This window comes from Coregonus clupeaformis, chromosome 6 (assembly GCF_020615455.1).
Source record: "Coregonus clupeaformis isolate EN_2021a chromosome 6, ASM2061545v1, whole genome shotgun sequence".
Taxonomy (NCBI): Eukaryota; Metazoa; Chordata; class Actinopteri; order Salmoniformes; family Salmonidae; genus Coregonus; species Coregonus clupeaformis.
In genome coordinates this window covers 23,643,897-23,670,664 of record NC_059197.1, presented here as the reverse complement: position 1 = coordinate 23,670,664, position 26,768 = coordinate 23,643,897, and the positions used below count along the sequence as shown (strand labels likewise).

Sequence of the window (26,768 nt, the reverse complement as noted above, 5' to 3'; positions counted from 1 at the left end):
CAATGGGAATTGAATTGAGCTCTCTACTCATCCAGCTCAGGATGTGGCAGTGACTGTCTCTCTCGGGGAGACCCACGGCTAGACCCACAGGATGTAAGTGAACTGGCATTGTGGTGCCAGGACAACAACTTCTCCCTCAACGTCAGCAAAACAAGGGAGTTGATTGTTGACTTCAGGAAGCAGAGGAGGGAACATGCCCCAATCCACATCAACGGGACTGTAGTAGAAAGAGTCACCGAGGACTTGATATGGACCAACAACACCACCACACTTGTCAAGAGGGCACAACAGCGCTTCTACTTTCTTATGCATAAATAATAGTCCACAGATGCTGAGACGCGATAGTCCGGCTTCCCATTGTGACATAGCTACGCCGCTCTGAGACCACCATCCGCGGGGAACGCACAGCCCGAATGTGCACCTCCCCACAATTCCCAACCAACTTGTCTCCGGTGCACGTCGTCTATTAATTTGAATGTGTTGACAGTTGGAGAAATTGCGTGAGCTGTGCTGAGAATTTGAAAAGTATGAATGCCAAAGGTTCAATATTCTAGAACACTGCTGTGCATACACGTACATGTTTGGTACTCTGATAGAACCTTAAGGCGGCTGAAGAAATTCGGCATTCCATCCCGGGTCCTCTCCAAATACTACTACTGAACCATCGAGAGCGTCCTAACTGGTTGCTTCATGGCCTGGTACGGGAATTGCTCCGTCCACGACCGCAAGGCCCTCCAGCGGGTGGTGAAGATGGCCCAGTACATCACTGGGACCGTGTTCCCACCCATCCAGGACAGCTAGTCGAAACGGTTCCTGAGGAAGGCCTGCAGCATCATCAAGGACCCCACACACCCCAGCCAAAAGCTGTTCACTCCCTTACCGTTGGGCAGACGGTATCGGAGCATGAGGTCTGATACCAACAGTCTCAGAGACAGTTTCTATCTACAAGCCATCAGACTGAACAAGAGGGAGAGGAAGCGATCGAGCCTTGTGTTTCTTCTGCTTTAATTTCCTGTGGCCTAGTTCTGAGTCTCCTCTTTAAATTCTTAATGGACATTGAGTGCCGCATGGAACTCTTTCGGACCGCTAATGCTGCCAAAAGCCTTAAAATAGCACTACAAACGGCTGTGTGGGATTATTTATTTATTTAAGTAATTCCACCCTTGCCACTAGATTTGCTGTGCATTTGGATAGAAGATGTGCCATTTTCTGCCCACCCACTGAGGTTTTGAATTTGCTAGCATTATACAGTAGGTATTATTAGTATAACCACAATAGGATGACAAATAGTTATCTTGTTCCCAGACACAGCAAATAGTAACAACAACAAAACGACATCCTTCAAGGAATGCAAGAGTTTGAGAAGGATGTAAACATTTGCTGGAATGTAACCATTTGCTGTAGATTCATGAGATCATCTTCTTCCTCTAACATGCACAGTTCAGGGAGAGGGCTATCTTCTCCCCTGGGGACACTATGTGGGATGCTTCCGGTCCAGCCATCCTCTAGGGGCAGCACATGTTGGAGGACGGATTCGTAATTTCACATAATTACGGGCCTAAATTTAACACCTTGTTCTTTTCGGCTCATTTGCAAGCTATTCTCCTGCCGCGTGGCCCACAAAGACAGGCAGAGCGCTATCTGGGTCGTCCGGTTACGGTGAGGGATGAGGGAAGAGTCACATGGACCCCCCGCGGCTGTGGCTGACATGAGTTTGGCGGCGATTACATGTGACAGACTGTCTGTCGGTCCGCCTCTAAACAAGTGCTTCTCTGGGACTGAAAGCGACTCAAAGTGGTGGGTGTTAGCTGAGCCAGTAACATTGACCAAAGCCAAAACATCCATAGAACATCCATCTCTTCATAATGCCAATTGTGTTTATGCATCAGGCATTACAGATTAGCAAACTAAAATGGTTCTGGCAGGGAAAAAAGGCTATTGATTTTCACATCCAATGAGCCCAGGAGGCTTCCAGGTCGTATGTGTTGTCATACTGTAGTGGTAAACATGGGGATGGATGGGGGGAATGTCCTCATTGTCTCCGTCTGAACAGAAACATGGGGATGGATGGGGGGAATGTCCTCATTGTCTCAATCTGAACAGCATCATGGGGATGGATGGGGGGAATATCCTCATTGTCTCGGTCTGAACAGCATCATGGGGATGGATGGGGCGAATGTCCTCATTGTCTCGGTCTGAACAACATCATGGGGATGGATGGGGGGAATGTCCTCATTGTCTCGGTCTGAACAGCATCTCTAAAGGATAGTTTACCAGGAACGGTTTGCATTGAAGAAGTAGAACCAAGCATTGCAGGCATAGTAGGTCTTGAAAATAGTAATCTGACCCTGAGTCACCTGAGTGGCACCTCCAAAGTGACACCTTTGTATTTTTTGCCAGGACTTCAACCAGCCATGTAGCTCCTAAAGTAAATCAGCTGGCTAATGGCACCCTCAACTACACTGTGATCAGGGGGGACTCCTTCACCTACTTCCCAGACCAGTGGTTACTTACTCTCTGTAGCACTGCAGTGCTCTGCTCCATCACGTGATCTGCAGCTGCACGCACGCAACATACTGTATACAGTCATCATCGTCCAGGGGGAAACCAATCCCACTGAGACTGGAGACGCTCGCTATTGAAAGAAACATACAGAAAAGTAATCTCACCAATTTCAAGGCTCATTAAGCTGTGTAACAAACGCGAGTTTTGAAGAAATAATTTGAAGAAGAGTGTTAACATGTTTTTTCTCTCTCTCAACATGGTAATTGGCGTGAATCAAAGCATTCTTACTGTAGCAGTTGTGTGTAAGAAGGAAAACAAATTATTTTTGGAGGGATAGCTACCTTTGTATGGCTTTCCTGACCATGTAGGAGTGACGAGTACTCACCAATTATGTTTCTTTAGAAATTGTGCATCGCAATTCACAAACATATTAAACAGTATGAAATAGTAAAGGTATGACGTCTGAGTGTACGTGTGTGTGTGTGTGTTTGTTTATGCGTTTTTCCCTTATGAGGGGTTTGCTAGGGTCAGCTCTGTGGGTGCGTAATACACATCCTTTCTGCACAAACATTCTGCAACCCCCTTCAGTAAAAAACAAAACAAAACTGTTATATGCAAATCTATGCACTTTGTTTGAAAGTGTGTGCATCACTTGTGGAGATAGCTTCCGAAGCCAGTCTAAGAGGTAGTCTGTGTGTGTACAGATGCCGTATCTTAATTTGATCATCTTGTTTTTGCAGGAATTTTCATGCACAGCAGGAAATGCACATTTGTAGTGTATTCAAGGTTTAAAAAGTAATTTCCACTTTAATTTCAGACTTGATTTTCCCTAATGAAAAATGTATCAACCCCTACAAAAAACGTCCATTAATTATAATCCACATAGCAATTCACATTTCCAGTTGTTGAAGGATTATTTTCTTGCTGTGTGAAACTGGCTCAAACGAAGATATGGCATGTGTATGTGTGTGGGTGGGTGTAAGAGAGAGAAGTGGGGGGTTACTCTTGACGTGGACTGACAGTTCAGAAAGCGGCAGGAGTCTTGACTGCCATGAAATAGAAGAACCCAGGGAAGACAGCTGAGCAGCACGCCGCCCGTGATGCCGGCAGACTGCGCCTCGGCTGAGCCTCGCCAGTCATTGTAAAACAGCTGATATTTATGACACCCAAATCTGCCACTATCCCTTCAACTTAAGCGAGACGTTGTCTTGCTGTCCCGTTCTTCCTCTCCCCAAAGGGTACCTATTTAGAAGAATACCTCCAACCTGCCTTGTGGATATTAGGAGATAAGATACAGCCTTCAATTCACCCCCTCCCAAGAGGCCTCCCTAGCATGAAATGAATGAACACTGATTACATTTCGTGGTAATCATTTGTTCTGCACAGCTCAAGCCCCAGTAAGAGCATAGCGTTCTACCTCTCTGGTTACATGCAAGAATACAAAACAGAGAAACCAAAAACCATTATGAATAACTATTGACCTATTACTGACATGTTGATGTTCCACACCATGCCTGGAAGGCATAATGACAGCATGGTTTATGTAACAGCCTCTCTCACAAAGAGAGGTGAACAAATCAGGAACCTCCCCAATGTGAAGCCCTCTTGTTTCACAGCCAACACAGGGAGTAGCATACTGTGATGATTGCTGAAATGTTAGGTAGGAGGATAAGGTGTCTGGAGGATTAATCTGGCTTTCTACAGCTACATTTTGTATGTCTTTCTCATAACTGTCCACTTCAGTCAGTAGTCTCAACTTCCCAACCACTGTGTCTGTGTTGGCCAAGTGAGGCTACTGTCCAGCTCATGTTAGCCAGGTGGAGAGGCATAGTGGAGGTGAGACCTGAGGCAAGACTATAATTAATGGTGATGAAGGAGTGTAACAGGTAATGAGTCTAGACACCATTCCTCACCGGCTATTATGGACCCAGTCAGAGCCATCCTCCTCCACCACCACACCACCAGGTAACAGCAAAGGGACAGAGAATGAATAGGTTCCATGGGATTCCCAGACCTAGTCCAGCTGAGAAAAGGTTGAGGACACATACACTACTGCAGAGGAGATGTTGACTAAAGAGGAAAATAGAAGGCAACCTCTCAGCAGAAAGGAGGTTGAAATCATTAAAAAGATTCCCTGTGTAAAGCTCTACTCTTAACTACCCTCCAAAGAGCACAGCCCAGTCAGAGGGAAACATATTTACATTTGTCTGATCTTGTGTACATTAATTCCTGCATCTGCATTTTTGCCTGACTAGGGAATCGTTTCTTTCTGCGTATGTGTGTGTGTGTGTGTGTGTTTATTTCCTTGATGTAACCTAATTGACAGCCCAGAGGCGTGAATGCTGCTGTAGCCACCATGGAATTTGCAATGTGTGTGTGTGTGAGTGTGTGTGTGTGTGTGTGCATGCTCATGTTTGTGTATGTGTTTGTGTATGGATGTGTGTCTGTGTGCAGGCATGTGTAACGGCCTAGTGTTTGTGTGAGTATATAACTCTAAATGCCTAATGAAAGGCGCACTGTGTATCCCTCTCTTCCCTGTCATTGCAATGTAATTAGTGTCTCTTTGCACTTGATGGGTTTCTACCCATCTCGCTCTCCCCCATATCTCTAACTGCAGCATAGCCTCCCAGCACTACTTACATTGTTGTTGTCCGTGTGGGTGTTTGTGTGTGTGAGTGTTTGTGTGTGTAGGTGTTTGTGTGTGTGTGTGTGTGTGTGACATCATACTGAGGATATCCCTGCCCATGTGCATGTGTGTATGTGTATTGGAGTGTGTGTGTGTGTGTGTGTGTGTGTGTGTGTGTGTGTGTGTGTGTGTGTGTGTGTGTGTGTGTGTGTGTGTGTGTGTGGGCATACTTTTGTATATCTGCAGACTGAGGATAGCCCTTTCCCCATCAGTAATCACACTCACCGAGCCACTGTTATTGCAATTTACAATTGTCTCAGCCTCAGCCTCAGCCCTAATGGTATTTCCTCTCCCCTGTCTTTCAGTGCATTAGTCTCTCATCACCTCTGGAGTGATCTGAAGCCCTGTTCTGTGTTGTCCGAGGACGCTTAACTCCATTATTTATCCCTACGTTTAAAGGAGGTGCGCTGTGCTGCTCCACAGTCTTGGTTAAGAAACCACAATGGCTACAATGTTGCTGAAATGTCATACAAACCACAGGGTCTTTGTGAATGAGTTGCCTTTAGGTTAACCATCTTTGAATGCCTTCGCAGCTCATGCATAGATTACCCCAAAGTTCTTGCAATGATTCTGCAATGTTGCTGCAACCTCACTGCTCCAATAACACAGATACAGGCTCGGTTGTGGTTGAGCTGAAGGGCTGCCTCCTGCCTCCAGCTTCAGTGCCTTTTGATCTTTTTTGTTGTTGTGTGTGTGGTTTTTGCATGGGCGCCCATGCAGTGCTCTCTCCTCTCCCAATCAGAGTGCTGCTGATTCTAGCGATGGGAGCCACGTTAGCGTTGCCTAGCGTGGCACTCACTCAGGACTCCCAGGCATACAGACAGGGCAGACAGGGCAGTCAGGCAGGCATCAGTTCATTTCATGGGCATTACAGGGCCCTGATGCGGAGACACGGCTCTTCCCTTTGAACTGGGATTAGCAGCCATCGAGAACAAAACAGCCTCTTTATCTACTGGGGCTTGTTTGGAGCTGCAAGGATGAAGGCAGGAGAACAGGAAGACCCTCTCCACTGTGACTTCATAAGAAACATCAGCCTATCCGTCTATTATGATAACTGTTTTGAGACAGGAGTTGCAGCTCCTCGTATTGTGACAAGGTAATGAGAGATCGTGTCCCGGGTGAGAGCTGGGAAGTGTTTTGACAGGGAAACAACAGCAGTGATTTCACATTTGCATATCTCACAGTCAGTAGAATAATAAGGTTTTATAAAATCCTAAATTGCATAAGAGACCTTTCTTGAATTAGACTGCTTCCCCATAAGGCTGGGTTGTTAGGCTTGTAAGGAAGTTTCAATCCCCCCATTCCTCCCCCCTCCCCTCCTGTGTTTGTGTTGTTGTGCAAACTCCCCATCCAATAGCATTTCCTCAGATTTGATTGGAATTGGGAAGAAAAAAGCCTCATGAAATGTTTCATGGATACACACATGGATGTTTCATGGGGCACACAGAATCATAAAATATATAGAATGATCCATCCAGATTTGACTGGTCTTTGCAGTACCAAGCTTTAAACATGCACAGTACACATATCAGTCAGTGGCTAACTTAAGACAGTACCATTATTGGCTCAGATTCTGGATCATCAGTTGAAAACCGTGCAGAGAGAGGAGGGAAGCATAGATGCTGCAGTCCCACCCCATTGAGCACTCTCTCTCTCTCCCTTGTCCCCCCTCTTTCCCAGACACGAGTAGGCGCTCAGAAAGATGATTCTGGCCATCCATCTTCTCCTTGCCAATGTTTGTCTGAGCTAGTCTTGGAACTGCAGGAGGTATCGAACCCCCTCTACTTCCCTCTTCATCCCCCTCTACTTACGTTCATGAGGACAGCCCTGATCATTAGCCGTAGGGAAACATAAGCTGACAACCTCAGTGTCTCCCCTCCATCCGGCTAGCTGGCTGGGAACTGGGATATATGGTGATGAGGAAGGTGAATTTGCAAGATCTGAAATACCTTTATGACGCCATTGGGTAGCTAATGCATCAGAGAAACCATTTCAAATAGATAATGTTGTAATAATGCAGGGACTCATATAATACACTATAGGCCTAGCCCTGATTTGTCTTTTAATATTTCAGGTGGAATAATTCAATTGTGGTCGACCATGAGCAGTGGCACATTGGGCAGGAAGTCCTATGTTAATTTTGTTTAGAGTTGTTGTGGTCCTTATGAAAGTTATATAGAGGGAAGTTTCTCCAGGGTGGTTGCTTGTAAATTATGTACACATTGAAAGAATGGTGTGGTAATGTTTGTGGCAGTGACATAATTTGGTTCCTTGTTGCTCCTCACCATTGAATCCCACTAGCTATTATTTATTGTGGCTCTAAAGATAAATGAAGACACCAACACAGTCCTGAGCACAGGTCCAGGGACATCAATTATAGGAGAGATGCTTAATGTTGAATTAGCATGGTTAGATCTGGTGGAGTAGGAAACAACAAGATCATCTGATGTAATCATCTTTTATTGCTGCGTTTAACATCCTTCATTGTGGTAAATGAGCCTTGGTATTAGAAGATTATCTTTTTGAGAGGACTATACCGTAAACATATATATTTTTCAGTCCGTTGATGCTTAACCTTTCATTGAAATAAATTAAGAAAATGTCCCAAACTGTGTAATCGTCCCTCACACCGAACGCTAAATGGGGTTGTTTAGATGCATAGCTACTGTAGTATATTGCTAGCTTGAGATACACCCATCATTCACACTTTGGAAAACATTCACACTTTGGAAAACATCTTGTGACACATAGTAACATCTGCCACTTTCCGTTACACTATTTATTTACATTGAAATGATTTGAAACGTCTCACCAGAACATGCCTGCTGCTGTGAACAACCCTAATGCCTTACAGTTCGTGAGAGGCTTAAGCTCCAACTTTTCACCCTGGTCCTCCTCAACAGTCTTTTTGCTCCTTTGTCATTCATTCCCTGTGATATCCCTTCTCTCACTCGCACCGCTGCCGCATATTAAAAGGATGAGTATAATATGATTCTAAGAATAGCCTCCCTAATCTCTCCATTGTGAAAGTGTGTGTCACTCCTGTACTTCTCTCTAATGTAATATCTGCTTTTACTGTGCCTGGGTCTTTTAGTGTACAGATGTAGGATCTAAATTTGATCACCCTGAGCTCCTGCAATGCAGGAAATGTGTAGTGTATTTGAGGTTTAGAAAAGGCTTCTTAAGTTTGTTATTTCAGACTTGATTTTCCCTTATGAAAGATGTCCATTAATTATAATCCACATAATAATGTACATTTCCTGTTGTTGCAGGATTATTTTCCTACCGTAGCAAACGGGCTCAAATTAAGATCCTACATCTGTAGTGCTATCTGAACAGTACCTGCACTCAGAAGCTCAAACAGCACATTGTGTCTGAACCCGGTGCACCTCGTAGTGGAGCCTCTGAGTGTTCACTGTTGTACTCAAATACCCATAGTCGACAAACTTACCCAGAAAGCTCTTGCAACCCAAATCAGAGCAGATGAAGATACCTTTTACACAACCGCTTCTGAATTTCCCCAGAGCATGGAGTTGATTTGCAAGTTAATGTGACGAAAGATGAGCTTTTGGAATGGAAAGTGATTAAAATCAGCAGCATCCATCAGAATGTAGGCGAGATGAGATGGCCTGTGATTTTACACTGTAGGTGACTCATACTGTTATTTTGCATCAGATATGGAAAGACATTAATTATAGTGTACACATGGTATTTCTGAGGACTGTGATGGTAGAGTCTCTGTGGGATCGATGAGGCTGTTTTTCCATAAACACTCCCGTAGCTCAGTATCCCCACTGCATCTCCTCACTATCTCCAGTTTTGATGACAACACAATTGCTCTGTGGCAATGTCAAACGTTAGTAAATGACTGGGCCTGGGGGATCAAGGCACTGCTGATGATCAGATCTCCCTCCTTAGGCCTCTCTCCACCTCCGTCACAAGGGTTGCAAAGTTTACGGGTAAACAACCAGAATTTTGGTATCTTTCAAGGATTTAATTTAATTTATCACAAGACATCTAGTGGCCCTTTTGGGTACTTCAGATTTTACAGGCAAATGTAATTATCTCTGGCCCTCTGTGTGGCCTTATCACGTAAAATATATGAAATAATTAAATACGATGATTTTCTAATGCAAAATGTAATGAGAAAGCTGAAAAACATAATCCTAAATATAAACCATCAATTTAGTGAAAACCATTGGTGTTTAATATGATGGGTTCAGCATTAAAAAATGTTATAATTTTTTTACACACATTTAGCATTTATCTATGTCAGTATGTATTTGTTTTCAGTGTTTTGGCGTCAAAGTGGTGGCAGTTGTGAAGAGTTGCAGAGTTAATTGAAAATAATGGCATTGTTGATTAGAAGCTTTTTTCTCTGAACCATACGGTCTATTCTATAGAATCTCATGGACAATATGGACAGATATAAAAAAATGAATATGATTGATTGCCATCGATTTTCTGTTAATGACCAAAATTAGTGACGATTCTGGTAACTTTGGTAAACTACCGAAAGCTGTGCAACCCTACCCGTCATGGTCCCAATCCCCATACAGTGGCTTGCGAAAGTATTCACCCCCCTTGGCATTTTCCCTATTTTGTTGCCTTAATTAAAATGGATTTTTTGGGGGTTTGTATCATTTGATTTATACAACATGCCTACCACTTTGAAGATGCAATTTTTTTATTATTGTGAAACAAACAAGAAATAAGACAAAAAAAAAGAAAATTTGAGCGTGCATAACTATTCAACCCCCCCAAAGTCAATACTTTGTAGAGCCACCTTTTGCAGCAATTACAGCTGCAAGTCTCTTGGGGTATGTCTCTATAAGCTTGGCACATCCAGCCACTGGGATTTTTGCCCATTCTTCAAGGTAAAACTGCTCCAGCTCCTTCAAATTGGATGGGTTCCGCTGGTGTACAGCAATCTTTAAGTCATACCACAGATTCTCAACTGGATTGAGGTCTGGGCTTTGACTAGGCCATTCCAAGACATTTAAATGTTTCCCCTTAAACCACTTGAGTGTTGCTTAAGCAGTATGCTTATGGTCATTGTCCAGCTGGAAGGTGAAACTCCGTCCCAGTCTAAAATCTCTGGAAGACTGAAACAGGTTTCCCTCAAGAATTTCCCTGTATTTAGTGCCATCCATCATTCCTTCAATTCTGACCAGTTTCCCAGTCCCTGCCACCACCATGCTTCACTGTGGGGATGGTGTTCTCAGGGTGATGAGAGGTGTTGGGTTTGCGCCAGACATAGCGTTTTCCTTGATGGCCAAAAAGCTCAATTTTAGTCTCATCTGACCAGAGTACCTTCTTCCATATGTTTGGGGAGTCTCCCACATGCCTTTTGGCGAACACCAAATGTGTTTGCTTATTTTTTTCTTTAAGCAATGGCTTTTTTTCTGGCCACTCTTCCGTAAAGCCCAGCTCTGTGGAGTGTATGGCTTAAAGTGGTCCTATGGACAGATACTCCAATCTCCGCTGTGGAGCTTTGCAGCTCCTTCAGGGTTATCTTTGGTCACTTTGTTGCCTCTCTGATTAATTCCCTCATTGCCTGGTCCATGAGTTTTGGTGGGCGACCCTCTCTTGGCATGTTTGTTGTGGTGCCATATTCTTTCAATTTTTTAATAATGGATTTAATGGTTATATATTTTTTATAACCCAACCCTAATCTGTACTTCTCCACAACTTTGTCCCTGACCTGTTTGGAGAGCTCCTTGGTCTTCATGGTGCCGCTTGCTTGGTGGTGCACCTTGCTTAGTGGTGTTGCAGACTCTGGGGCCTTTCAGAACAGGTGTATATATACTGTGATCATGTGACAGATCATGTGACACTTAGATTGCACACAGGTGGACTTTATTTAACTAATTATGTGACTTCTGAAGGTAATTGGTTGTGCCGGATCTTATTTAGGGGCTTATTGGCAAAGGGGGTGAATACAGTGAGGGAAAAAAGTATTTGATCCCCTGCTGATTTTGTACGTTTTCCCACTGACAAAGAAATGATCAGTCTATAATTTTAATGGTAGGTTTATTTGTGAGAGACAGAATAACAACAAAAAAATCCAGAAAAACGCATGTCAAAAATGTTATAAATTGATTTGCATTTTAATGAGGGAAATAAGTATTTGACCCCTCTGCAAAACGTGACTTAGTACTTGGTGGAAAAACCCTTGTTGGCAATCACAGAGGTCAGACGTTTCTTGTAGTTGGCCACCAGGTTTGCACACATCTCAGGAGGGATTTTGTCCCACTCCTCTTGGCAGATCTTCTCCAAGTCATTAAGGTTTCGAGGCTGACGTTTGGCAACTCGAACCTTCAGCTCCCTCCACAGATTTTATATGGGATTAAGTCTGGAGACTGGCTAGGCCACTCCAGGACCTTAATGTGCTTCTTTTTGAGCCACTCCTTTGTTGCCTTGGCCGTGTGTTTCGGTCTTTGTCATGCTGGAATACCTATCCACGACCCATTTTCAATGCCCTGGCTGAGGGAAGGAGGTTCTCACCCAAGATTTGACGGTACATGGCCCCGTCCATCGTCCCTTTGATGCGGTGAAGTTTTCCTGTCCCCTTAGCAGAAAAACACCCCCAAAGCATAATGTTTCCACCTCCATGTTTGACGGTGGGGATGGTGTTCTTGGGGTCATAGGCAGCATTCCTCCTCCTCCAAACACGGCGAGTTGAGTTGATGCCAAAGACCTCGATTTTGGTCTCATCTGACCGCAACACTTTCACCCAGTTCTCCTCTGAATTATTCAGATGTTCATTGGCAAACTTCAGACGGGCATGTATATGTGCTTTCTTGAGCAGAGGGACCTTGCGGGCACTGCAGGATTTCAGTCCTTCACGGCGTAGTGTGTTACCAATTGTTTTCTTGGTGACTATGGTCCCAGCTGCCTTGAGATCATTGACAAGATCCTCCCGTGTAGTTCTGGGCTGATTCCTCACCGTTCTCATGATCATTGCAACTCCACGAGGTGAGATCTTGCATGGAGCCCCAGGCCGAGGGAGATTGACAGTCTTTTGTGTTTCTTCCATTTGCGAATAATCGCACCAACTGTTGTCACCTTCTCACCAAGCTGCTTGGCGATGGTCTTGTAGCCCATTCCAGCCTTGTGTAGGTCTACAATCTTGTCCCTGACATCCTTGGAGAGCTCTTTGTTCTTGGCCATGGTGGAGAGTTTGGAATCTGATTGATTGATTGCTTCTGGTTCCATAGCCTGGTTCCTCTCTAGGTTTCTTCCTAGGTTTTGGCCTTTCTAGGGAGTTTTTCCTAGCCACCGTGCTTCTACACCTGCATTACTAGCTGTTTGGGGTTTTAGGCTGGGTTTCTGTACAGCACTTCGAGATATTAGCTGATGTACGAAGGGCTATATAAAATAAAATTGATTGATTGATTGATTCTGTGGACAGGTGTCTTTTATACAGGTAACAAACTGAGATTAGGAGCACTCCCTTTAAGAGTGTGCTCCTAATCTCAGCTTGTTACCTGTATAAAAGACACCTGGGAGCCAGAAATCTTTCTGATTGAGAGGGGGTCAAATACTTATTTCCCTAATTAAAATGCAAATAAATTTATAAAATTTTTGACATGCGTTTTTCTGGATTGTTTTGTTGTTATTCTGTTTCTCACTGTTCAAATAAACCTACCATTAAAATTATAGACTGATCATTTCTTTGTCAGTGGGCAAACGTACAAAATCTCCAGGGGATCAAATACTTTTTTCCTCACTGTACTTTTCCGTTATTTATTTTTTATAATTTTTTGAAACAAGTACTTTTTTTCATTTCATTTCACCAATTTGGACTATTTTGTGTATGTCCATTACATGAAATCCAAATAAAAATCCATTTAAATTACAGGTTGTAATGCAACAAAATAGGAAAAACGCCAAGGGGGATGAATACTTTTGCAAGGCACTGTACATCCCACAGGCCACTTCTGCCTTATTCATACAGTCACTGGAAGGGCCAGGCCACTGGCTATACTAGAGCACGCTAGGTAGTACACCAGATTTGGTTGTCAGAGCACTCAAGAGGACACAACCTAATTGACAAGAGTGCACAACAGCCCCTGGAGTCAGACCATCCAAGGCTCGGTCTTTGTCTGAAACCCAGAGGATCATGGGAAATGTCAAATTTTCCTGATGGAATCTAGAGGGGGTTTCCCTTGAATAACGCTTCTGAAAATACTATTAATACAGATTGAATGTCCTAAACCTAATATTTGTTGTGTCCATTGTGTGTTTTACAGAGACAAGGATCTGGTGCAGCGGGCGGGAACAGCAAAACATCTGGAGGACAAGGTAAACAAAACATAATTTTAAAGTACCGGTAATTAGAAATGTTTAAAAGCCTTGCAATATGGAACAGAGGACTTACTATATGTCCTTGTAGGGCCTTTAACCTGTCAGTGTTATGTATTTTTTATTTTTGTTATTACAAATTTGTCAACAACAGCATCTTAATGTAGGTTGTAATATGTCAGGAGTCTTCTTATAGGGTTAGATATGCTCCATCTGGCCATTAGCATTGAGAACCAAAGTTACAGGAAGTCACATTGGATTTCCTTACCAATAACTTACAGAGGCACCACACCACCAACAACACTAGCAGCAGAGCTAAAGTGCTGCTTTTTCAGTCACTCAATGTTTCCCCACGGGACTAAGTGCCCAATGAAACACTGCTGATCTGCGTTATGGCCACTAAATGAAGCCAGAGCCTGGTAAGCAAAAAAAAGAGAACAGTTGTCCACAGTGTTGCAGCCAGAGCAGCATTCTGACGTAGACAGAGAGGGAGAGAGGGAGAGAGGGAGAGAGGGAGAGGGGGAGAGAGGGAGAGGGGGAGAGAGAGGGAGAGAGGGAGAGAGGGAGAGAGGGAGAGAGGGAGAGGGAGAGAGGGAGAGAGGGAGAGAGGGAGAGGGAGAGAGGGGGAGAGAGGGAGAGAGGGAGAGGACGCACGTAGACAGGAACAGGAGCGGCCAAAGGGCTGTCCGTCAAACCCTGTCATGACCGTCACAGAGGGAGTTCAAAGTCCAATGTCAAAGCAGACTTGACATGTAGAAGATTCTCTTCAATGCCTTCAGAAAGTATTCACACCCGTTGACTTATTCCACATTTTGTTGTTACAGCCTGAATTCAAAATGGATTACATAAATACAAATCTCACCCATCTACACACAATACCGTATAATGACAAAGTGAAAACATGTTTTTATAAATTTTTGCAAATTCCGTTTATTTTTTATCCTGAAAAACTCCAAAGTCCTTAACGATTACAAGCATATCCATAACATGATGCAGCTATGCTTGAAAATATGGAGAGTGGTACTCAGTAATGTGTTGTATTGGATTTGCTGCAAACATAACACTTTGTATTAACGACAAAATGTTTATTGCTTTGCCACATTTTTTGCAGTATTACTTTAGTTTCTTGTTGCAAACAAAATAAAATAAATATTTTATTTTGTACAGTCATTTAGGTTAGTATTGTGGAGTAACTACTGAACAAAAATATAAAAGCAACATGGAACAATTTCAAAGATTTTACTGAGTTATATAAGGAAATAAATAAATAAATAAATTAAGCCCTAATCTATGGATTTCACATGACTGGGCAGGGGTGCAGCCATGAGTGGGCCTAGGAGGGCATAGGCCCACCCACATGGGAGCCAAGCCCTCCCACTTGGGAGCCAGCCCCACCCACTGGGGATCTAGACCCAGCCAATCAGAATGAGTTTTTCCCCACAAAAGGGCTTTATTACAGACATAAATACTTGTCAGTTTCATCAGCTGTCTGGATGGCTGGTCACAGACCATTCTGTAGGTGAAGAAGCCGGATGTGGAGGTCCTGGGCTGGCACGGTTACGCGTGGTCTGCAATTGTGAGGCCGGTTGGACATAATGCCAAATTCTCTAGAACGACGTTGGATGCAGCTTATGGTAGAGAAATGAACATTCAACTCTCTGGCAACAGGTCTGTTGGACATTCCTGTAGTCAGCATGCCAATTGCATGCTCCCTCAAAACTTGAGACATCTGTGGCATTGTGTTGTGTGACAAAACTGCACATTTTAGAGTGGCTATTATTGTTCCCAGCACAAGGTGCACCTGTGTAATGATCATGCAATTTAATCAGCTTCATGATATGCCACACCTGTCAGGTGGATGGATTATCTTGGCAAATGAGAAATGATCACTAACAGGGATGTAAACAAATTTGTGCACAACATTTTAGACAAAATAAGCTTTTTGTGCGTATGGACAGTTTCTGGGATCTTTTATTTCAGCTCATGAAACATGGGACCAACACTTTCATTTTTGTTCAGTATACAATGCTGTTGATCCATCCTCAGTTTTCTCCTATCACAGCCATTAAACTCTGTAACTGTTTTAAAGCCACCATTGGCCTCATGGTGAAATCCCTGAGCGGTTTCCTTCCTCTCCGGCAACTGAGTTAGGAAGGACGCCTGTATCTTTGTAGTGACTGGGTGTATTGATACACCATCCAAAGTGTAATTAATAATCCCCATGCTCAAAGGGATATTCAATGTATTTTAAATTTTTTTAAACATTTTTTTTACTCATCTACCAATAGGTAGGCATTGGAAAACCTCTCTGGTCTTTGTGGTTGAACCTGTGTTTAAAATGCACTGCTCGACTGAGGGACCTTACAGATAATTGTATGTGTGGGGTACAGAGATGAATCATTCACAAATCATGTTAAATACTATTATTGCACAGAGAGTGAGTCCATGCAACGTATTATGTACAGTGCATTCGGGAAATATTCAGACCGCTGGACTTTTTCCACATTTTGTTACGTTACAGCCTTATTCTAAAATTGATTAAATTGTTTTTTTCCCTCTCATCAATCTACACACAATACAGGTTTTTAGAAATGTTTGCAAATGTATAAAAAAACTAACTGAAATATCACATTTACATAAGCATTCAGACCCTTTACTCAGTACTTTGTTGAAGTACCTTTGGCATCGATTACAGCTTTGAGTCTTCTTGGGTATGATGCTACAAGCTTGGCACACCTTTATTTGGGGAGTTTCTCCCATTCTTCTCTGCAGATCCTCTCAAGTTCTGTCAGGTTGGATGGGGAGCGTTGCTGCACAGCTATTTTCTCTCCAGAGATGTTCGATCAGGTTCAAGTCTGGGCTCTGGCTGGGCCACTCAAGGACATTCAGAGACTTGTCCCGAAGCCACTCCTGTGTTGTTTTTTTCTGTGTGCTTAGGGTCATTGTCCTGTTCAAAGGTGAACCTTCGCCCCAGTCTGAGGTCCTGAGCGCTCTGGAGCAGGTTTTCATTGAGGATCTCTCTGTTCTTTGCTCCGTTCATCCTTCCCTCGATCCTGACTAGTCTCCCAGTCCCTGCCCCTGAAAAACATCCCCACAGCATGATGCTGCCACCTCCATGCCTCACCGTAGGGATGGTGCCAGGTTTCCTCCAGACGTGGCGCTTGGCATTCAGTCCAAAGAGTTCAATCTTGGTTTTATCAGACAAGAGTATCTTGTTTCTCATGGTCTGAGAGTCTTTAGGTGCCTTTTGGCAAACCCCAAGCGGGCTGTCATGTGCCTTTTACTGAGGAGTGGCTTCCGTCTGGCCACTCTACCGTAAAGGCCTGATTGGTGGAGTGCTGCAGAGATGGTTGTCCTTCTGGAAGGCTCTCCCATTTCCATAGGAACTCTGGAGGTCTGTCAGAGTGACCAGCTGGTTCTTGGTCACCTCCCTGACCAAGGCCCTTCTCCGCCGATTGCTCAGTTTGGCCGGGCGGCCAGCTCTAGGAAGAGTCTTGGTGGTTTAAGAATGATGGAGGCCACTGTGTTCTTGGGGACCTTCAATGCTCCAGAAATGTTTTAGTACCCTTCCCCAGATCTGTGCCTCGACACAATCCTGTCTAGGAGCTCCACAGACAATTCCTTCGACCTCATGGCTTGGTTTTTGGTATGACATGCACTGTCAACTGTGGGACCTTACAGTGGGGAAAAAAAGTATTTAGTCAGCCACCAATTGTGCAAGTTCTCCCACTTAAAAATATGAGAGAGGCCTGTAATTTTCATCATAGGTACACGTCAACTATGACAGACAAATTGAGGGAAAAAAATCCAGAAAATCACATTGTAGGATTTTTGATGAATTTATTTGCAAATTATGGTGGAAAATAAGTATTTGGTCACCTACAAACAAGCAAGATTTCTGGCTCTCACAGACCTGTAACTTCTTCTTTAAGAGGCTCCTCTGTCCTCCACTCGTTACTTGTATTAATGGCACCTGTTTGAACTTGTTATCAGTATAAAAGACACCTGTCCACAACCTCAAACAGTCACACTCCAAACTCCACTATGGCCAAGACCAAAGAGCTGTCAAAGGACACCAGAAACAAAATTGTAGACCTGCACCAGGCTGGGAAGACTGAATCTGCAATAGGTAAGCAGCTTGGTTTGAAGAAATCAACTGTGGGAGCAATTATTAGGAAATGGAAGACATACAAGACCACTGATAATCTCCCTCGATTTGGGGCTCCACGCAAGATCTCACCCCGTGGGGTCAAAATGATCACAAGAACGGTGAGCAAAAATCCCAGAACCACACGGGGGGACCTAGTGAATGACCTGCAGAGAGCTGGGACCAAAGTAACAAAGCCTACCATCAGTAACACACTACGCCGCCAGGGACTCAAATCCTGCAGTGCCAGACGTGTCCCCCTGCTTAAGCCAGTACATGTCCAGGCCCGTCTGAAGTTTGCTAGAGTGCATTTGGATGATCCAGAAGAGGATTGGGAGAATGTCATATGGTCAGATGAAACCAAAATAGAACTTTTTGGTAAAAACTCAACTCGTCGTGTTTGGAGGACAAATAATGCTGAGTTGCATCCAAAGAACACCATACCTATTGTGAAGCATGGGGGTGGAAACATCATGCTTTGGGGCTGTTTTTCTGCAAAGGGACCAGGATGACTGATCCGTGTAAAGGAAAGAATGAATGGGCCATGTATCGTGAGATTTTGAGTGTAAACCTCCTTCCATCAGCAAGGGCATTGAAGATGAAACGTGGCTGGGTCTTTCAGCATGACAATGATCCCAAACACACCGCCCGGGCAACGAAGGAGTGGCTTCGTAAGAAGCATTTCAAGGTCCTGGAGTGGCCTAGCCAGTCTACAGATATCAACCCCATAGAAAATCTTTGGAGGGAGTTGAATGTCCGTGTTGCCCAGCGACAGCCCCAAAACATCACTGCTCTAGAGGAGATCTGCATGGAGGAATGGGCCAAAATACCAGCAACAGTGTGTGAAAACCTTGTGATGACTTACAGAAATCGTTTGACCTGTGTCATTGCCAACAAAGGGTATATAACAAAGTATTGAGAAACTTTTGTTATTGACCAAATACTTATTTTCCACCATAATTTGAAAATAAATTCATTAAAAATCCTACAATGTGATTTTCTGGAAAAAAAATGCTCATTTTGTCTGTCATAGTTGACGTGTACCTATGATGAAAATTACAGGCTTCTCTCATCTCTTTAAGTGGGAGAACATGCACAATTGGTGGCTGACTAAATACTTTTTTCCCCCACTGTATATACAGGTGTGTGCCTTTCCAAATCATGTCCAATCAATTTAATTTACCACAGGTGGACTCCAATCAGGTTGTAGAAACATCTTAAGGATGCACCTGAGCTCAATTTCGAGTCACATAACAAAGGGTCTGAATAGTTATGGAAATATGGTGTTTCTGTTTTTTATTTATAAATTAGCACCTGTTCGTGCTTTGTCATTATGGGGTATTATGTGTAGATTGATGAGGATTTTATTTTATTTTATCCATTTTAGAATAAGGCTGTAACGTAGCAAAATGTGGAAAAAGTCAATGGGTCTGAATATGTTCTGAATGCACTGTACTCCTGAACTTATTTAGGCTTGCCATAACAAAGGGGTTGAATACTTAATGACTCAAGACATTTCAGCTTTTAATTTTGTATTAATTTGTAAAAAATTTGAAAAACAAAATTCCACTTTGACATTATGGGGTATTGTGTTTAGGCCAGTGACAAAACATCTGTATTTAATCCATTTTAAATTCAGGCTGTAACACAACAAAATTTGGAAAAAGTCAAGGGGTGTGAATACTTTCTGAAGGCACTGTGTATTTCAACAACAATTCAATATTCCTCATCCTAATCTATCTTTAACAAAACACAAGATTTCTGCGACACTATTCAACTTTAATGTCCTGACTCCATTTGATAAAAGAACAAACTTTTATACAATATATAACCCTTAGAATTCTTGTAAACCCAAAGCTCTGAGGATTGTGTGTTTGAACCAGAGATATATAGATGTATTGCCTGTCTCAGTCCAATCCTGGAGGAATTAACGGCTTTAGCAGGGAAAACTAATTTATCCCGCTGCCCGTCGTCCAAAGGATTTGATGGGAACCCTGAAACGTGCCTTTCTGAATTCTCATAGTTTTATATCCTCCCTATTACACGTGGAGGACACGTCCAGCTGACAAGACATTAGATCCTGATTCAGGAATAAGCTGTCCCTATTTCATCAGATAAGCATGGGATGTGTTTAATTCAGATGGCTTAACAAATGACCACAGATATTATTCGTGTTCGCAAAGTTCACTGGTGAAGTAAGTACACGAACTTGGAAAATGGAAGTGAAAATGAGTGGTCTTCAAACTGACGCCAAATATTCATGGTGATACTGGAATTATGATTGATCTATCAGTAGAATGCAGATCTATTACATGATTACTTAATTTTTTTAATTTGTATCCCCCTTTTTGTTCCCAATTTCGTGATTACGATCTTGTCTCAACGCTGCAACTCCCCAACGGGCTCGGGTCAAGTCATGCGTCCTCTGAAAGATGACCCAACAAACCGCGCTTCTTAACACCCGCTCCCTTAACCCGGAAGCCAGCTGCACTAATGTGTCGGAGGAAACACCTTTCAACTGACTACCGAAGACAGCCCGCTTCCTTAACCCGGAAGCCAGCTGCGCCAATGTGTCGGAGGAAACACCTTTCAACTGACTACCGAAGTCAGCCTGCAGGCACCTGGCCCGCCACAAGGAGTCGCTAGAGCGCGATGAGCCAAGTAAAGCCCCCCCCGGCCAAACCCTCCCCTAACCCGGATGACGCTGGTCCAATTGTGTGTCGTCCTATGGGACTCCCGGTCACGGACGGTAATGACACAGCCTGGGATGAAACCCCACACTGTAGCGATGCCGCAACACTGTGATACAGTGCCTTAGACCGCTGCGCCACTCGGGAGGCCACATTATTAATTTGTTTAACCTTTATTTATACAGGGAAGTCCCATTGAGAACAATGTTTCTTTTGCAGGGTAGCCCTGCTTCACAAAAGTGCAGCAAGAAATACAAAGTACATAAAAAAGAATCAGTGACACAATTATAACAAACGAAGGTGAGAGCATGAGAAATACAAAATACAATTACAGGTCATGAATGGTGAAATGACAGTGTAGGTCAACAGTGGGGGTTAAAAATACATAAGACCTCTCATAAGAGGTGACATGAACTTATCAATTCAACCTACTTCAGTGGTCCAATGATCCATGGTGGAATGTAAAGAGAAACACTGCTATAAAACGCTGTCATACATTATTCAACACTAGCAATTACTGAAATCCAAATCACCTCCAGCTCTTGATGGAGAAGAAAAAGCGACTTGGTACAGTATACAGGCAACCAATGTTATTGTGCTTCACGATTCAGGCCCACTCTCTTTGTTCACTTAATTAAAGAAAGTGAAGGAAAGCACACAAACACACACACACCTACGCACATGCACACAACAACACAAAAGACTGAAATGCCTTTGTTGTCTGACCTTGACAATTAATTGAATGCTTGGAAGGCAGGGGAAAAATGCTTCCCCAGCATCCTGGATCCCCACTCCGTACATATGCAAAGCTCTTAGGCTGCAGAGGAGGGAGTCCAACGGTGCTATTGACTCTCTCCCCCACTCTACATACAAAGCAAATAGAGGAAGGCCTTTCAGAAACCAAGGACACCAACAGAGAGAGATATGTATTCATATTCATTGGTATACCATATTCATTCTGTACTCTACATTTCTGAAGAACATCGTAGTCGAAGCCAAGGCGCTTTGCATGATAACCATCTCTACGGAGAGATGGAATGGAATTACTATCAGAAGGATCCCATTAAACGAGGTGTTCTCGATACGGAGGGAAATAGAACATGCATCTGGGGGAAGTAGATTAATCATAGATTATTTTTACAAAAACGAATACAGGTCCAGTCCAAACTTTCATTATATATATTCACGCTACAAGTGCCACCATAGCTGTCATGATGAGTGTGTGTGGATGACAGCACAGAGCCAACTGAAAGACACACTTTAGGGCCCCCCAAACAGGAGCATCAGCCAGGAGTTCAGAGATGTGAAGTCACCACAGCTACACTAATGACAGTAACATGCCCTGAGAAAGAGAAAGAGAAAGAGAAAGAGAAAGAGAAAGAGAAAGAGAGATAGAGAGAGAGAGAGAGAGAGAGAGAGAGAGAGAGAGAGAGAGAGAGAGAGAGAGAGAGAGAGAGAGAGAGAGAGAGAGAGATATTTTGCAGAAGCGTGTTCACATAAATTGCTCATTCACATAACCACAATATTCATATGACAATATGAATATATCTACCTAAAACATTTACAGTTCATCTGTAATATGAGTTTGGACAGAGTGCTTGATTGAATCCCAGCTGTCATACACTCTGCCCATTTGTTCCCTGGCTGTATGAAGTCCTACTCACCACACAGATTGTCCCTCTCATAGAAACAGCTGGGGGTGAGAGATGGCATGGTTAGATCATGTATAAAAGACATATCACGTATAAATTACATAGTTCACAGAGTTTATAGTTCAGAGATTTTATAACAGTTCATAATAATGTGCGAGGTATCCCCAAATGGAGAACTATGCAGATCAATATTTTTATTCAGATGAGGCACAGCATAATCTCCAACTCCCTCACCTTTGAGATCAAAGTCATCATGTACTATAATTAGCTATGGACTAGCTCTCAATGTGAGGCCCGATGACCCATTTTCTTATGCTCTCATAATTAGCACTACTGCACTCAATTATACCCAGAATAAATTCACCTTGTTCTGTTAAATATCACCAATATTTATGGAAAGTCCAAATTGATATCTGAATAAACCCATTACACACATCAGGATCCAATATAAAACAATTAAATACACAAATAATGGTTGTAAAAAATAAATAAAAAAGAGTAATAAACGTACCTCTCAAAAAACAACAAAATGATCTGCTCCCAGAACATAATACTATATTTTTAGTGCAAGTACATATTGAACACAGGAGGTTGGTGGCACCTTAATTGGGGAGGACGGGCTTGTGGTAATGGCTGAAGCGGAATCAGTGGAATGGTATCAAATACATCAAAAACATGGTTTCCATTTGCTCCGTTCCATCCATTATTATGAGCTATCCTCCCCTCAGCAGTCTCCACTGATATTGAAATTCACTTTACCTGTCACTATGACATGTCTATGTATGTATACGTCATCCCTTAAATACAATAAAAAGTAGCCACTATTAAAAAACTAAAACACAAAAGGCAAGCAATCAATGAGGCCCCAAGCTATTGATTCTGTGGGGACCTCACGCTTTAGTGCACCTCAGGTGGCTGGGGAGACGCAGAGGTGGAGCTAGCGTTTGTGGCATTTACCTGACCTTCACACACACAGCCACGCAAAGCCCCATGTGGGACTCACTCACACACACACACACGCACACACACACACGCACACATACACACACACACACACAAACACACACACACACACACACATTTCCTCTGATTAAAGAGGAGTGAGAGATGGCCCCCTGGTTCGCTTTGATGTCATTTCCTTTCCAAGTTATGGTCCTATGGGAATGAGAGTAGGAAATGTGTTATTCTATTGTATTAGGAGCGAGGCTTTTGTGATGGTAACATGTGTAGGTAATAATGAAATGTGCATTTTATTGCTTGTACATTCAGCACATATCATCCAAATATGAAGTCTACAATCCTGTTTTTGTCCTTCCTCTTTTATGAAGGACCTTTTCAAACATCCATCCAGCTCCGTTTTGTCACAGTACAGTATGTTGAAGTCGGCCAAGGAACCCATGCGTTGAGACAGGGTAAATCAATTCTCTGTGGCATGATGTCATATCGTTTCTGATAACAGTTGTTACCACCATCCAGCTGCCATAAACATATACTGTACTGTAAAAAAAAATGTTTTATATAAAAAAAAAACTGCTGCAAAAGTATTCTAAAGACTATTGAGTGTCACCCTGACACCAGGCATTACAGTCTCATAAGAGCAAGGACATGGCCATTGAAAGTGCTGCCAAGAGTAATAACTTAGATCATCTGTCCTGTGTGGAGAAAAGAGGACTCCTAAAGCTACCCCAGGGAACGTGATCCATCATTGTCATTCGGGCCAACAACATTAATTTTTCAGCTTGATGAAGAATCCCCCAAAAACGACCATGCAAGAACCTCAACTCTTTATTAAAACATTTTGAATGTAGACATTTCTAGTTTGGATAATGAGATCGTAATAAGATATCAAACTTAGCCCAACAGCCTTGAGTCCTGAAAGGAAAAAGGAAGGTGTTGTGGTTGGAAACACCTCTCTGTCCTTCACAGCACAAAGCTTATTAATACATCTAGTTGTCGATACCGGGGAGGGCGCAGTTCAATAGCTAATGCTGTGAGATGAATACAGCGCACATTAGAGCTTAGGAAAATTCAATACCAATTAATGCAGGGGTTGAAGGCAGTGACGACGTTAGGTCTGTGCTTCCGGGGCTTATGCCCCAGATGTTCTTGGTCCAGCCTCGAACATTTTTATGATTTATTTTATCAATGTTTTTATTTCAGGCTGTCTGACATGAGTTTCCATAACCCCACATCACTTGCGCTATGTAGTATTTTTTTATTTTTTTTATTTTTTTTTACTGACACATTTTGATGAAAAAAATAAACAATCCAACATACTGCGCTAGGCAGTAGCAGGCACTGCAAGAAGCCCCTGGAGTGATGCGCCAGTGCCTGCTGTGATTGGTAGAGATTTCACAACTCAGTGGACCGTTCACATCCCTTGACCCCTCCCCCACCCCTACAGTGCCGGTCAGATGTCAAGTCATCACAGAGTTTCTAAACCCAGAGGCGCAACATCGCGAGACTTCCCGGAACGCTTGCGAAACAGACCAAGCAGACCACTCCGGGTTTGAGAAGTCAACGATGGAAGTGAAAAATTCTTCCTTAGTTGTTAATTTTCTCAAAATCTAAAGACACAACCTAGATTCGAGCCAATGTCTTAAGTAGTTGAACATGTTATTACACCAACTTCTTAAAAGTGACAAACTGACAGGTTTTAATTTTCGTCAAAAACAACTTTATATCGAAGGAGTGCCTTTGATTTGATAGCCTGCACATGCGCAGTTCTGCTCGAGACAACCGTTAGACTTCATGACGTGTTTCTGCGCATGAGCTTGACATCGCTTACCTGTGTGATCTGGGATTTCTATTGGAGATGCAGTTTCTGTCTATCTTCCTACTGTACTGTCTTTGAAGTCATCACTTAGTCAGAGCCTGCAGCATCGCACAGAGCAAATATGGATATTCAGAACTTCTTCTGAAAGAGAGGCAAAGAAAGCGAGCTGATTGAACACAAGCAGGCAGCAGTGAATGAGGTGGAGAGGGCAGAACAGCCAGAAAGTCAAAGTTCAGCCGCAGCAGCAACAGAGTTAGTCTCAGGTTTGTGCAGGGTTGATGGTAGCTAACTAGCTAGCTAGCTAGTGTCCCTCAGCATAAGGGTTGGCTAATGCTAATAAGCTAGCATTAGCGCTCAGCATCCATAAGCTATTGGTTGTCAGCCAGAGTTATTTAACAGTATATTTAGTGAATGGGCAAGCTAAGGATGTTTTGTTTATGTAGCTAGCTTGGCTGGCTAGCCACTTCAGTAGCTACTAGTAGCTGGCTAGCTAGCTGAGACCGAAGAGATGAGAGAAAGTTTTTCTGACTCAAGCGCATATCTTCTGACAGTGACACAGTGCGCCCCTGTGGACTGAAGCTGAACTTTAGTACAACTAGATATTTAACCCTGTTTAAAATTGGCAATGTTGAGGTGGTAGAAGTGATGAAATGAAATGAATCATAGAGGTCTTATAACCTATTCCATTCTACAGGTAAACATGATTGGCTCATGTCTGTTATTTCCATATAGGCTATGTAACTATTTGTAAAAATAACTGCCCATTATTAAATCGGTGAAATTATGTAATTTACCTTTTTGTTTTTATTACTATTTTTATTCACTTAGCTACTTTTTCTATTGTTATTGCATTGTTGAGAGGGGAACCTGCAAGTAAGCATTTCATAGCACTGTGCACTCCTCTTGAACAGAAGGAAAGGGGAAGGCAGCCAGAAAGAGAGGGGAAAAGATGGCCAGCTTTGTGGTTAGATTGTAGGTGAACAAAACATTGATAATACATAGGCCCTTAAAGGGCAACTCCACCACTTTTAACATTTGGGTTGTTATTATGAAGTATTTAGTGATATAACTCATAAAGTTTTCTGATCATATTGGAACTCCCTGCTATATGTTGCTCTGGTTGTCTTTGTCTAATAACATCTGTAAACCTATAGATTTATATTTATAGTTGTTCAAGGCTCAAACTGCCATGATTCCATTAGCCAAAACCACTCCCACCATCACTGTCGAATTTACAGCTCCGGCAGCCATTGCACCGTTTCCAAATAGCCTATATTTTCGTAGTGAATTACTTGTAAACGTCATACTTTTTATTAGTTCCAATAGGCCTACAGTGTTGTTGGATGGTTGCTTGGACAGTTGCTAAGGCTGTATTTGGCTGTTATTTTTTACTAATGTTAGCACCAAAGATAGAGCAGGCTTCAATCATGAGAGACGAGGATTCCGTAATGATTTGCCTGTACATTTCATAATAAATGTTGTATTCTAATATACTAACAGCATAATAACTGATTAAAGTGGTGGAATTGTCCTTTACGTTATGTGTCCTCAAATGTCATGGAATCTAAAAGTCTCACATCTGTCATGTTTGGAGTTGTGTGGCTCTGTTATGGACACTTTAATTTTTCTTTACAGTTGAGTTGCCCTGGTTGTGTCAGTATACAGTAACTTTAAAACTTGGTACCTTGCAGTTGAGCCAAGTACGAGGACAAATGAAAACAGCAGGCCAGTGGAGCACTTAGAACAGCAGCAGCCAGGGGCAACTGGTAGGGAAGAGGATGATTTAGGTGACCCACCCCCTCTTCCATGGCTGTTATCTATAAATGCATTTAGAGACTGTTTTTAATTTACAATGATTACATCAAGATAGCTAGCTAATAGGAAGTTAGCTATCTGATGACATTTAATTCACTTAGCCAAAGTTAGTTAGATAGCTAGCTAGCAGCTCAGTTGAGTTAGCCTACAAAGTGGCCTACTGTCATGACTGTAAGTCGCTTTGGATAAA

General features: G+C 42.8%; 1 protein-coding gene across 1 annotated transcript in view; it reads left to right on the top strand.

Moving 5' to 3' along the window:
- Positions 1–26,768, top strand: part of pcp4b (Purkinje cell protein 4b) — a 47,759-nt gene that overhangs the window by 16,657 nt on the left and 4,334 nt on the right. The window contains exon 2 of the mRNA XM_041878945.2: positions 13,447–13,498. Coding sequence (XP_041734879.1) covers positions 13,447–13,498 — 52 coding nt within the window. The remainder of the gene's footprint in view (positions 1–13,446; positions 13,499–26,768) is intronic.